We start from the raw sequence: 13471 nt of genomic DNA, 5'->3' as shown, positions 1-13471 counted from the left end.
ACAACCTGCGATATGCAGATGATACAACCTTGCTTGCTGAAAGTGCAGAGGACTTAAAGTATTTACTGATGAAGATCAAAGAGCACAGCCTTCAGTATGGATTACATCTCAATGTCAAGAAAACAAAAATTCTCACTACTGAACCAGTAAACAGCATTCTTATCAATGGAGAAAAGATTGAAGTTGTCAAGAACTTCATTCTTCTTGGGTCAACTATCAACACTCATGGAAGCAGCACTCAAGAAATCAGACAGTGTATTGCATTAGGCAAATCTGCTGCACAAGACCTTTTTAAAGTGTTGAAGAGCAAAGATGTCAGCTTGAGGACTAAGGTGCGCCTAACTCAAGCTATCAGATTTTCAATAACCTTGTATGCATGCAAAAACTGGACAGTGAATAGGGAACACCATAGAAGAATTAATGCTTTTGAGTTATGGTGTTGGAGGAGAATATTGAAAGTGCCATGGGCTTCCAAAAGAACCAACAGATCTGTGTTGGAAGAAGTGCAGCCAGAGTGCTCCTTGGATGCCAAGATGGCCAAACTTCGTCTCTCATACATATTGTCAGGAGGGAGCAGTCGCTGGAGGATATCATGTTTGGTAAGGTGGAGGGTCAGAGAAAGAGAGGAAGACCCCCCAGTGAGATGGATTGACAAAGTGGCAGCATCAATGGGCTCAAGCGTGGCAACTATTGTGAGGTTGGCCCAGGGTCTGGGCAGTGTTTCATTCTGTTGCTATGAGTCGGTACCGACTCGATGGCACCTAACAACAACAACGTTATTGTGGTCATCTCTACTTTGAAGAAGCAGCTCTTCCCCAGTCATATTTTGAGTACCTTCCAACCTGAGGGGCTCATCTTCTGGTACTATGTCTGATCATGATTCACTGCTACACTCATATGGTTTTCATTTCCAGCACGATCTCTGACAGTGTTCCACTACGATTTATAAAATGTACAGTGGCTAACCAGTCAGAAGCTATCTGCCACTCCTTCTTCCTAGTGTGTCTTAGTCTAGACACTCTGCTGAAACCTGTTCACCATGGTGAGTCTGTTGGTATTTAAAGGAGCAATGGCATAGCTTCCAGCATCACAGCAACACACAAGTCACCACAGTACGACTAAGTGATGGGGAGCAAAAATGAAAGTGGACAGTTTTGCATCTGACTCCATGTCCTTTTATATGAAGCTAGAGAACTTGAGTCCTTTCTGTACATTAGTTATTGAGGTCTTAGGTCACAAATTTCAGAAGGCAGTGTTGAGCAGGAGTTCTGCCTTAGATAGTGCGCAAGTAAGTGACAAATCTAGAATTGTTTAGACTAAAACCAAACAAAAATTCATGCTTTTTCCTTTCACCCACTAATATACAGAAGGAAAAGTTAATATCTTATTTTTTAAAATGAAACTCACAGACAAGAAAAGAGAGAAGTATGCTGAGAGATGTTTTTGTTCTGGGAAAACCAGTGATGCTATGAGCAACATTTCCTCCTGTGGGAGCAATATGGACAGCAGTTTGGATGTATGCAAAGTTGAGAAAGTGCCGTCATTGCAAAGTGAAATGTGGACAAGTGAATTTAAAATGATTTATGTTTTTGTTGTGTTCTGTGGAGTCAGTTCTGACTCAGTCACCCTGTATACTATTTCTCAGAGTGGCCAGAAGGTCTGAACTGCTGACCTTGCAGTTACTAGTTGACTGCTTATCTAAAAGCACCACACCAAGGCCCAAAGGTGACATATAGAATGTGGTGAGTGGCCTTCATGAACAACTATGCCAAAGTCATGACCAGAACTGGATAGTACCCAGTAACTATTCCTGGTTTTTTATTAAATACCTCTTTTTTTTTTTTTCTTGATCATAGCTTATGAGTTTATTTTTTGAAAAAACTTTTCACCCAAAGTTACATTTCAGACTATTTGTGTACACATAAACAAGAGATTAAAGACAATGAATATAAACAGAATGAAAGGAAACCGAATAAATGGACTCAGGTTTGATATAGTCATGTGAGAGAGGAGGAAATTCCTTTCTGAAAATGTCAGTGCAGTATATGTAGGGATCTTCTGGATGGTGGGGTGGGAGATGGAATGTGACAAAGAGCTGGATGGCTGGGCTTCACCAAGATCACTTCAGAATCCGCATTCCGCAGGGTTGTCCACCACACGTCCACACAGAGCTCTGTATTTTAGGTTCTCCTGTTGCCCCGAGTCACACCAATTTTACATTAGTCCTCGCCAGGTAAGAAGAATTCTCACCAAAAGAGAGAAAAATGTAAAATAGAGTTTCAAATGGTCTTAGACTCTAGATTTCCTGGAGCCATTGAAGCTGAATGAACCCCTGAAACTATTGCCTTGAAGTAATCTTTAAACTTTAAACCAAAAATACCCCTCAAGTTGTTATTGGACCAAACAGCGGCTTCAGTGAACTAGTAAAAAGTATCTACTTTGAGCATTGTGTTCTTTTTTATAAAGAATCAATGTAGTGGGATCAAATTGATACCAGGTTATAAAGGAAGCTTGGAGGCAGTAAGTTTATGGTAATCCAGGAAGAACCGTTTGGAAAAGGAGGGTAAGAATACCTGCCCAATTTAAAGAATGGAGTCAAAGCCATTGAATTGTGCATGTAGAAATTGTTTAATTGTATATATTACTGTGGATATTTTTCAAAAATAATTTCTAAAAAATGTCAAACCATAAAAAATTATAGATCCTGAAAAAACAAATAAGAGATGAATGACAAACTTTTGGGAAAGGGGGCAACTGGAAGAGGACAAAAAAATAGACTAAGATGATCAAACGAAAGGGATATTTTGTTACTTTGCTTTCATCAAGTCCCAAGAAATTTGAGAATCATTTCAATATAGAATTATACCACCATTGTAAATTGCATACCATACCACCATTTTTAGGAGTCCTGGAATGGTGCTGTAGGTTAAGCACTGGACCACAGGTCAGTTTGAACTACAGGGTAGGTGGTTCAAACTCCCCAGCCACTCCTTGGAAACCCTATACTGGGTTGCTATGAGTCGGAACTGACTCGAAGGCCATCAACAACACAACCACCACCACCACCATCTTTTAAATGAAATAAGAAATATGAGCATCTTTTCCTTTACTTTGACAAAACATGTAAATTGTAATCTGCTCACATGTAGGCACTCTGGTACCTTACTGAGTGGTCTCACATGTGTACAGCTCTTACTGTGTGTAGAATCCTGTTCAATACACTGTTTCATTTGATCTTGCAATGATTCTTCATTATGTCTAAGTGGATCTCAATAAAGACTGTTTTGGGGACTCCAGGTCTGATAGAAGTCTGGATCATCCTACTTGAGCAGTTAACAGCAGCTGTGTCGAATTGTCCACGTCAGCATCAACCACCAACCTTGGACTTACTCTTTGAGCTGTTGAGAGATGTTACCAAAATACCTGGTAAATATTTCTGTGTCTTCTGATGAATTGTTTTATGTATAGTTTTCAGGAAGGTATTTCTGTGAGTGACCACCTGTTTCACTGTTGTGGCTCTTGATTTTTCTGAGTGTTTCACACATTATAGATGTTCAATGTTCATTGACAAGCCATGTTGCAGTGAGTTTTAAGATATGTCTAGTATGTTGTTTACATGTCTTCCTACCTTCCCATTTACAAACATTGCATAGTAAATTTAAGCCCCATGTTAATTGGATCAAGGCTGAGGAATCAGGGACACCAGCCAGTTGGTTTAGCTCTCGTCTATGATTATACCCTTCCGCCTTGGCCACATCTCTCAGTCACATACTCTTGGCCCCAGAGATATCTGGAGGGCTCACAAAGTCTACGGTTACAAATATAAAATCAGTATTCAAAAGCTTTAGCAATCACCTAGTACAAACCCTTCTAGTCCTGGAAAATATTTATTCTTAGGAATTTATTTCTTGCTCTAAATTAATCAAGTTCAACATGCATACTATTCAGCCCATTTTCCTAAGCTCAAAGACTTTTTTTGTAAAAATTTTGACTTTGACTCACAGCATCTGAAACCCAAATGGAACCACTAGCTAATTCTACAAAGTAATGAGAAGAGTGCTGTATTCATTATAAACTCAGGATGACTTGATGAATGATACTGTTGAATTTACCTTTTACAGGAAACATTAAAATAAAATGTGGTGTGGACTCTCTTTGAATCCAACTCCAAATCCCTTTGTATGACAATAGAGACACTGAAGCTTTGCTGTATATACCAACTATTTGATGCCAGAAGTTTATTTTGCCTTGTTTTTCTAGAAAAATAAACCCATAATAGCTACTCCTGTAACTTAAAAAGCTTTCAATCTAAAATTAATTCTGAACCTGTCTTACTGATAAATACCATCTTCTTTGGCACTTACTGCCACTAAATGTGTACACACACACAAAAAAAAGGAATTTATCATCGGAGGTGATTAACTGTGACCCAGCCAAAACTGCATAATGTTCCCAGAAAACACTTGAATGCCAAAGAAATTATAACTACCCTAAATGTAAAGCAAATTATGTTAAAACATCGTAAATACTATTCAAGTATCAAAATTAATATTTTTGAAGAATAATGACAAGACACTGTAAGACACTGTAAAAGTATATATATTATGGAATACAATCTCAAGGGCAAGAAAATGTATGCATTATAACTACATAGACACATGTTTTTAAAAGTTACTAAAGGAAATATACATATATAATCACATTTTCATATATGTGTCAGTAGTTAAGTTAGAAAGGAGCTCTGGTAGTTAACAGTTCAAACTACCAGCAGTTCCGTGAGAGAAAGATGAGATGTTCTGATCCTATATCGATTTACAGCCTTGGAAATCCTATGCAGGGCTGCTATGAGACGGAACTGACTCCATGGCATATAACGCCACCATTGTTGTTGTTGTTATGTGCCGTCGAGTCGTTTCCGACCCATAGCGACCCTGTACAGGGTTTCCGAGGGTGTAAATCCTTACGGGAGTAGAAAGCCTCATCTTTCTCCCGCGGTGCGGCTGGTAGTTTCGAACCGCTGACCTTAAGGTTCGCAGCCCGATTCGTAACCACTACGCTACCAGAGCTCCTGCCATAGTGGTTAAGTATTATCAGTGAGTTGGGTTCCCCTCCCCCTTTTTATTTTCATGTGTTTATCATGTTGATTTCAAAAAACATGCTCAGATTTTTCTCATTAAAAAAAAAAAAAAAGACTACTATCACAGTTAAGCACAGAGATTTTATTATATAGCATTTATCTATAAAGCAAAAATTTAGAACCATCTTAAGTGTCCGTTAGTTACGAAATAGATAAATGATTGCATATGGAGACAATGTGATAATGTGTGGCAGTAACAACAAAGATTATCTGAATTTGCTGACGTAGAGTGATTTCTAACACATTGGTAAGTGGGGAGAAAAATCAAACTTTAGACCAATGCTTACATTATCCCATTTATATACTTTAAAAAATGTTTTTAATACTTAAATCTGTATGAAACAGAAATAGAGAGTTTTAAGTGTATTTATGTTTTGTTTTTGTTAAGTGCCATCAAGTCATTTCCGACTCATAGTGACCCTGTATAGTGTTTCCAAGGAGCAGCTAGTGAGTTTGAACTGCCAACCTTGTGGTTCAAACCAACCTTGTGGTCCAGTGCTTTTAGCCCACAGCATCATGTTTTTTACAAACATATCTGTCTGTATATATGTACCATGCACTATTTACATTTGGAGACTAGGAATTGATCAAGTGACAGTTTACTTTTATCAATATTATTTGAATTTTTTAAAAATAATGTATTCATGCATTATTTGTATAACTGAAATCATGCAGAAACAACAAAGAAAAATGCTATTGCAGAGCCTGTCTTTGCCAGTCAGTGGTAAATTATTCTATCTTGCTCCTTCTTGTTGTTGTTGTTGCTTTGTGCCGTGGATTTGGTTCCGACTTACAGCAACCCTGTACAGGGTTTCCGAGGCTGTAAATCTTTACGGGGCAGAAAGCCTCATCTTTCTCCCAAGGAACAGCTGGTAGTTTCGAACTGCTGACCTTAAGGTTCACAGCCCGATTCATAACCACTACGCTACCAGAGCTCTTCTTAAAGAATGGTAAGACCAAATGATGGCCAAGAGCGCCCGCTTGTTAGAGTTGTTGCTGAAATCACAATTCTGATGACTTTTCTTTTTTAGGACCAGGCTTTGGTATCTATGCAGTCGTTCACCTTCTGCTTCCTGTGATGTCCCTCTGGCTTCGTCGTAGCCACAAAGACCATTCTTATTGGGATGTGGCCTCTGCTAATTTCAAGCATGCCATTGGTCTGTCCTGTGAGCTGGTGGTGGAGCACATTCAAAGCTTTATACACTCAGGTATTTATTTTGCCAGAGCGGTTCCTTCTGAGTTTGCCTTTAGTTAGCGGCATCATTGTCTAAAGTATCCTTAGTAAATACCTAACAGTACTGTCCTAGAGATGGTTACAATAGAATTACATAATCAATGACAGTCTTCTCGTAGATTTTCATTTTCAAAGAGAAAACTAATGCCCATGTAATGCCCAGAAAATTCAAAATATATGCTTAAATATGTGACTGAAAATATGTAATAAGCCAGTTTATGGTATCTGTGCATTCGGAGAGTAAAGTTCAAGTACATGAGGGTGCTTCACAAAGTTCATAGAAAAATGGAATTGAAAGATAATGAAAATTTTCATGAACTTTTTGAAGCCCCCTTAAATAATAAATTAAAAAGAAGAAATATCTGTGTAGGTTAGGGTTACTGAAGGGCTGTATCCAGTTGTCCTACTTGATGTGGGAAAGTTAGATGGCAGAGGAAACGTTTTAGAAAAGACATCAGTTATGGTCAAGAAATTGCCTTACAAGTTGTGGATGAAGAGAAAATTCTTAATATTTGTGGTACTTTGACAAAAATGTGAAATGGTTTGCTTTGAAGTAAGCAGATGAAAAGAAAGATGGAGGCAGAGGAAGGATGTGGTTCTGGTGGAGAAAGATTTGTGAAATACTGATTCTTGCTCATGATCTCCCGTTAGAAGATCTGAAAGTGTGGGAGCAGAGGAAACATTGCTGCAAGCCACAGAGTTTATACAAGTTTATAAAATAAATTTTTTTAAAAAAATAAAAGGGAAAGGCACATGGGAGGTGTATCAGGGAGAATATGAGTTAAACAAAGTCCCTTGTTGGAGAGGTTAGAAAAACTAATGAAAACATTGACCCCCAAGGGAGAGTCACAAAGAAGAAACTGCGTCTGCTTAGTAAGGACAAAACACACTGCAAAAAGTATACGCAGTGAGAGAGAAAACAAGGGGTATTTCCACCTGTTGGTGGTAACTGTAACCCAAAGGGTTGGATGTTCTTGTCCAGGTCATTGCTTTGCCCAGCATGGACCCTAGAGGATTCCACTGAAGAAGTTGGGTCTGTGGCATTACAAGAAGTTAAAGGGAAAGAATATGTTTATATCCCTTGCATACAAAGCAAACAGAGTGTGGTTTTGGAGTCTTAGTCTGGTGATATAGCAGGCACCCTAAAGGCAGATTGACAAGGTACAAGAAGTGTTTAATGCAGCTACCAGAAGTAATAAAAGCATGCATTTTAGAACTTTAATATTTTAGCTGGAATAAGAATTTAGATTATATGTGGGTGCTTCAAAATGTTTGTGGAAAAATTTTTCCACGAACCTTATTTTAATCTCCCTTGTATATGTTTTATTCTGCTTAAGTAGATAAATTATATATTTAACTTTGAAAAATGTACATCAACACATAAAATACTATGCATTTCATCTTTAATGAAATTTCATCTTGAATAGCTAAGAATGGATGAAACGGGCTAAAATCCAAGAAAACTGTTGTTTTACTGGGGTTGTATTTTGGTTTTGGCATCAGCATGTTCCTCGCTCTTCTTTCCAGATACTTAGTTATATATAGTTATATATAGTTATATATAGTTATATATAGTTATATATAGTTATATATAGTTATATATAGTTTCCTTATTACCAGACTTTCTTCCTCTTTGGCTATCGATGGCCAGTTCAGCCTGTTTGTTGCTTTACAGTTAGAGCTGAGTGAGATCCTGATTGTACTTTTTCCTGTAGACATCAGGTATGAGGGTATGATTAACACCATGCTGAAGGACCTCTTTGAGTTACTGGTAGCTTGTGTGGCCAAGCCAACGGAAACCATCTCCAGAGTGGGTTGCTCCTGTATTAGGTGAGAAAATGTTCTTTGGATCTTCACAGAATTGTCATTTTCATTATAAAACCCAAGGTAATTAAAGAAGTACTGGTGGCTTAGTAGTTAAGTGCTTAGCTGCTAACCAAAAGGTCAATGGTTTGACCCCACCAGCCACTTCACAGGAGAAAGTTATGGCAATCTGCTTCTGTGAAGATGTACAGCCTTGGAAACCCTACGGGGCAGTCCTTTCTGCCCTGCACGGTTGCTGTGAGTTGAAATAGCAATGGGTTCTGAAAGCAAAAATGTCTGTGTTAAAATAACTTTTCATTACAGTGTTGTCAGCAAATATTATATAAGGCAATATGTTGTTGTTATGTGCTGCGGAGTCGGTTCCAACTCATAGTGACCCTGTACAGGGTTTCCGAGGCTGTAAACCTTTATGGGAGCAAAAAGCCTCATCTTTCTCCTGCGGAACAGCTGGTAGTTTCGAACTGCTAACCTTGAGGTTTGCAACCCGATTCATAACCACTACACTACCAGCGCTCCTATAAGGCAATATACAAGGTACTAAGGAGCTCTGGTAGTGTGGTGATTATGAATCGGGCTGCTAATCTTACAGTCTTACCCTGTACAGGGTCGCTGTGGGTCACAACCGACTCCACAGCACATAACCACCACCATACAAGGTACTATGGTGCATAAAAAGTGATGCAAACCAAGGTCCCTGGTTCTCAAGAAGCTGTATACTTTTCAGAAGGACATTACAGAAAGTGTCACATGAAAAGTCAAAATAGTAGTGAGTAACTGCTAAGTGCCAAGAAAGCATAGGAGACCTGGAGCTGCAGATGTCAGGAGGAAGTGACAACAGATCGAGATCGCCTAGGTGACTAAGACTGTGGTAGGTGGGTGGGGGCTTTCCAAACAAGAGACTAGCCTGAACAGTGGATGGAGGTAGGAATAGGTGATAACAAAGGGGTTTCTCGTTGCTCATGTATTTGTCTGGTTATTTGTGGAGGAGTATTAGAGCGGTCTTATGTAGTCTAAATAGTGGTACATCTGCAGGGCAGCCATTGACATTTTTACATTGCAATGGCACAAAAACCTTTCTGGCCATGAAACCGCATAGACTGTGGAGGAGTGATGAGACGGGAAGACTTGTGAGGACACTCGGGAGGAAGTCTATGTGTACATTTATGAGAATATCTGTTTGGATTCACGGTTGCGCTGCCTGTTTTTCTGGACAGGTATGTCCTTGTGACAGCAGGGCCGGTGTTTACTGAAGAAATGTGGAGACTTGCATGCTGTGCCCTGCAGGAGGCCTTCTCTGCCACCCTCAAGCCAGTGAAGGTAAATTGCTCTGAGGAGGGAGCCAGAGCAGTTGCTAATCTTCATTATTAGCTCCCTGATGTATCATCAACTTGGCACCTGAAATCTGCCAGATGTTGAGAATGAAGTTGCTGGTTCATACTTCTGTCCTACTCAACACTGTTAGTGTTCAATCCAAGATAGAACCTGGAGCCATGAACCAGGGGGTCCCTGTGAACATCTGCTGTGCTTCTCTCTAGGACCTCCTGGGCTGCTTCCACAGTGGCACCGAAAGCTTCAGTGGGGAAGGCTGCCAGGTGCGGGTGGCAGCCCCATCCTCTTCACCCAGTGCCGAGGCAGAGTATTGGCGCATCCGAGCCATGGCTCAGCAGGTAAGGCTGGGACTTTTGATGCCAGGGGTTCTCAGGGGCTCTGGAAGCTTGACATACTGGTTATGAACAAACAGCCTTTAATTCCCTTAGGGTGTATGCTTCTCAGCTCTGAACCATTGCCATTTCCTCACCAGGAATGACTTTAACACAGTCATCAGTCACTGCCTCTCCAGCATCACCTGCTTGGTCAAAGTGCCCCAGATCAGATTTGTTCTGCAGCCTCTCCTCTGCTTTTCAGATCATTTCTTACAGTAGAATAAGAGTACTTAAGAACAGCATACCAATTCAGCACAAAGCTTATCATTTAAAAGTTGCCTAATCAGTTTCATATATTCACAGTTAAATATAACTGATTAAGAAGTCAGAACAGAATTCAGAACATTTACTTTTGTATCACTAAAGCAAGGCGTATAGAAGCAATAAACCTTACTAGTAACTATAACTGGAGGGCCGATTGCTTGGTTTTTCAAAGCGATAGCTTCTATAAAGAGGAAGCTATTTATTGCATCTGGCCCTATAAGGAAAATGTCTATGTGCATGCAAAAATAATGCGTGGCACACATGCCTACAAAGTCCTGTCTCCTCAGCTGGCTTCAGTAAGTCCTTACAATGGTCACATAGAACTCAAACCCCCAGCTCAGCTATGGGGTTTATAAAAATAAAACATGTTATAATTCAGGGTTAGAAGTGCTCAGGGCACAGTCCTTCCAGTCAGGACAGCCTCTCCTCTACCATGCCCATGTTATAAAACTCTCCCATCATAAGCCTCAGCTTAAAGTCACATGGCCCTTTAGCTCTGTGCATCAGCAAACCTAGCTCCCCCAGTTAAGTGTCTGGAGGTACCCCACTCTGCAAGCAAGCCTCCTGTCCAGAGTCACTCAGCTTCACTTGCTTTGAGGTTTGGGAAGCCCACCGCACTCTCTCATGCTCTGGTTCTTGGTTCTTCTGCTACAGCTCCTTGGCCATACCTCTAGGGTCACAGCTTTCTGTCCCTGGGCTCAGGAGTTCAGTGCACAAGGATCTTGGGGTTCAAAGGACATTTTCCATCCCTGGCTTTTCTTCTTTGATGGTAATGAGATCCCCCATTCTTGCTTCTGAGATGGCTCATTTTATACACATTAGAACTCCAGGATTTTAGTATCAGAGTAACCCTGTTAACCACTCACAACTGAATCATATAATCCAGAAAGCATCTTTTCCCGCCTTATTTTACCCAGTTTTATCAAGGCAAAATACTTTACAAAGACATTAAATACTCCACAACTTTGCAATGCATATTGGGGTCTTTTTACCAAATCATGTCACACCGAGAGTATGAAATTGTCAATGGATCCCTCTTCTGAGATGGATCAGGAATAGAGACCATCAGAAAAGCATTTACTAAAATCCTTCACTTCTTCATATTTATGTTTGTTCATCAGTCCCAAACCTTCATCCTTACTCTGTAAATAACCTGATAATTCTTGTAAGAAAGAAAAATGTTCCTTAAAAACAAATATCTCCAGAAGAAAGTCAAATTAAGTCAAAAATCAGAGAAGAAACTCAACTAACATACCTAACGCCTTCAAGTCAGTTCCAATTCATAGGGACCGGATGGAAAAGAGAAGTGCTTTTAACAACCTTTATAGGAGCAGGCAGTCTCGTCTTTTCTCCCTTAATCCGTTTCCACATAGCCTCAATGCTTAACCCATTGGCTCCTTATTTTACAAACGGTGTTGGTAAGTGCCATGGAGTTGGTTCCAACTCATAGTGACCCTATACAAGGTTTCCAAGGAGCAGCTAGTAAGTTTGAACCACCAACCTTGCAACCTAGTGCTTATCCTACAACACCACACCAGGACTCCTTCGAAGAATGTTGTTGTTGTTGTTGTTAAGTGCCGACGAGTCGGTTCCGACCCATAGCGACCCTGTACAGGGTTTCCGAGGGTGTAAATCTTTACGGGAGTAGAAAGCCTCATCTTTCTCCCGCGGAGCAGCTGGTAGTTTCGAACCGCTGACCTTAAGGTTCGCAGCCCGATTCGTAACCACTACGCTACCAGAGCTCCTTCCTTCGAAGAATAGCACATCGTTATTTACTCTTTTTTTCTTTTTAGTTTTTATTGTGAAATATGTGTTTACATAGGTGCACATTATCTTTACATTCATCCTATCGTATTTTGTTTTATTGCAATGATCACAATCCCCTGCATGCATCATCAAACAACCAAAGGGTACACACCTGCCACCAGCACAGAGCCCCTCTCTCTCCCTGAGTCCAGTGTCCCTAGCCACTCCTTCTGTCCACGTCATCCTCTCTGCCTCCATCCATAATGTCACTACCTCCCCTGACAAGGTCTCCCATTTCACTTTTCTCCCTTGATGGTTCCAGGGATCTCAGCTCCTGAACTGCAAAATCAGCCATTCCCCTCCTTTTGTTACCAAACATTTACATTTACCTTTCCAACACTCACTGTCAGACCTGATAGCAATCATTCCTGAGTGAACCTCAGGAATACTATCCCCCTCACCTTTTTTTAATGTTTTATTTTGAGTTATGTAATAGTTAACATGGGAGAACATTAGTTTTACATTCTCCTCTATGCATCATCAACCAACCAAAGGGTATATACCCTGCAAGCCTGCACACACACACACACGGGGTCTTCAGCACACAGTCCCCTCTCTCCCTCCATCTCAGGCATCACTGCTTCTCTGGGTAGGGACCCGCTCTCGGCTCTTCTCCATTAATGGTCCTAGGGACATCCACTCCTAGACTAGAAAGTTAATCACTCCCTTCCTTGCTATAAAACACCTACCTTTACATTTCCAACCCTCACAATCAGTCCTGATAACAATTATTCACTATTGTATCATAAGAGACCCATTTGCATTTCATTTCATCAGCTCTGCCTAGACAGATTGGCTACTACTCACTGGAGATTCTGCCTTTCTCCTGGCCCTATGGCTCTAGGTTCCCTCTTGAAAGCTTGTAAGCCAGTGACTTCTTGCCTTTGTAGCTCCCCCGACCCCCATTTTGGGTAGCCAATGTCCAAGTTGCCCATGCCTGTCTACTGTGTGTGGAGGAGGTGGGAATGATTCTTGCTGTAAGAATTTTTTCCTCTTTTAGCTACTGCATCCATAGGTGTAGATCAAGTTCATCCAATTGTATCAGATTACTCCCTTTTTTTCTTCTTCTTCTTTCTTCTTCTGGTTGATGATCTCTGATTATCCAGTCATTGAAGCCAGGTCAAGTAGGTATTATCTGCAAGTGTGGGTGTTCTTGTGCATATGCCCTCTCTTTTTATCAGCTGAATGCTTCACTCTCCACATTGTAGGACTTAGCTCGCCACTTCATTGCTGCTTTTCCCTCATCGGTGAAGAACGTGGTCACCAATCAGAGCATGTATTTACATTGAGTCTTAGTCTTGGAAGGGGGTTTGCACTGAGGGGACCCGACCGCTTGCCTTGATGTTTCCTGGGCAAGCAACTTTGTGTTCTTGTAGGAACAGTCTGTCTGCCTCTATTGTTTTGTATTTTTCCTGTACGTCTTTCTTTCAAGAAGAATCTTCTGTTCTTCTAGCTGCTCCAGGTTGGTCTGCTCGTCCTTTCAAGTGGAAATTTCCCATCTCT

The 13471-nt window shown here is 40.6% G+C and overlaps 1 protein-coding gene across 1 annotated transcript in view; it reads left to right on the top strand.

Moving 5' to 3' along the window:
* Nucleotides 1–13471, top strand: part of KIAA1244 (KIAA1244 ortholog) — a 243304-nt gene that overhangs the window by 215888 nt on the left and 13945 nt on the right. Inside the window, exons 27-31 of the mRNA XM_006834625.1 lie at nt 3298–3426; nt 6169–6345; nt 8087–8201; nt 9410–9512; nt 9731–9862. Coding sequence (XP_006834688.1) covers nt 3298–3426; nt 6169–6345; nt 8087–8201; nt 9410–9512; nt 9731–9862 — 656 coding nt within the window. The remainder of the gene's footprint in view (nt 1–3297; nt 3427–6168; nt 6346–8086; nt 8202–9409; nt 9513–9730; nt 9863–13471) is intronic.

The sequence above is a fragment of the Chrysochloris asiatica genome, unplaced genomic scaffold, assembly GCF_000296735.1.
Source record: "Chrysochloris asiatica unplaced genomic scaffold, ChrAsi1.0 scaffold00013, whole genome shotgun sequence".
Lineage (NCBI taxonomy): Eukaryota > Metazoa > Chordata > Mammalia > Afrosoricida > Chrysochloridae > Chrysochloris > Chrysochloris asiatica.
The sequence above is the reverse complement of the archived record's forward strand: the minus strand, read 5'-3'. Positions and strand labels throughout refer to the sequence as shown.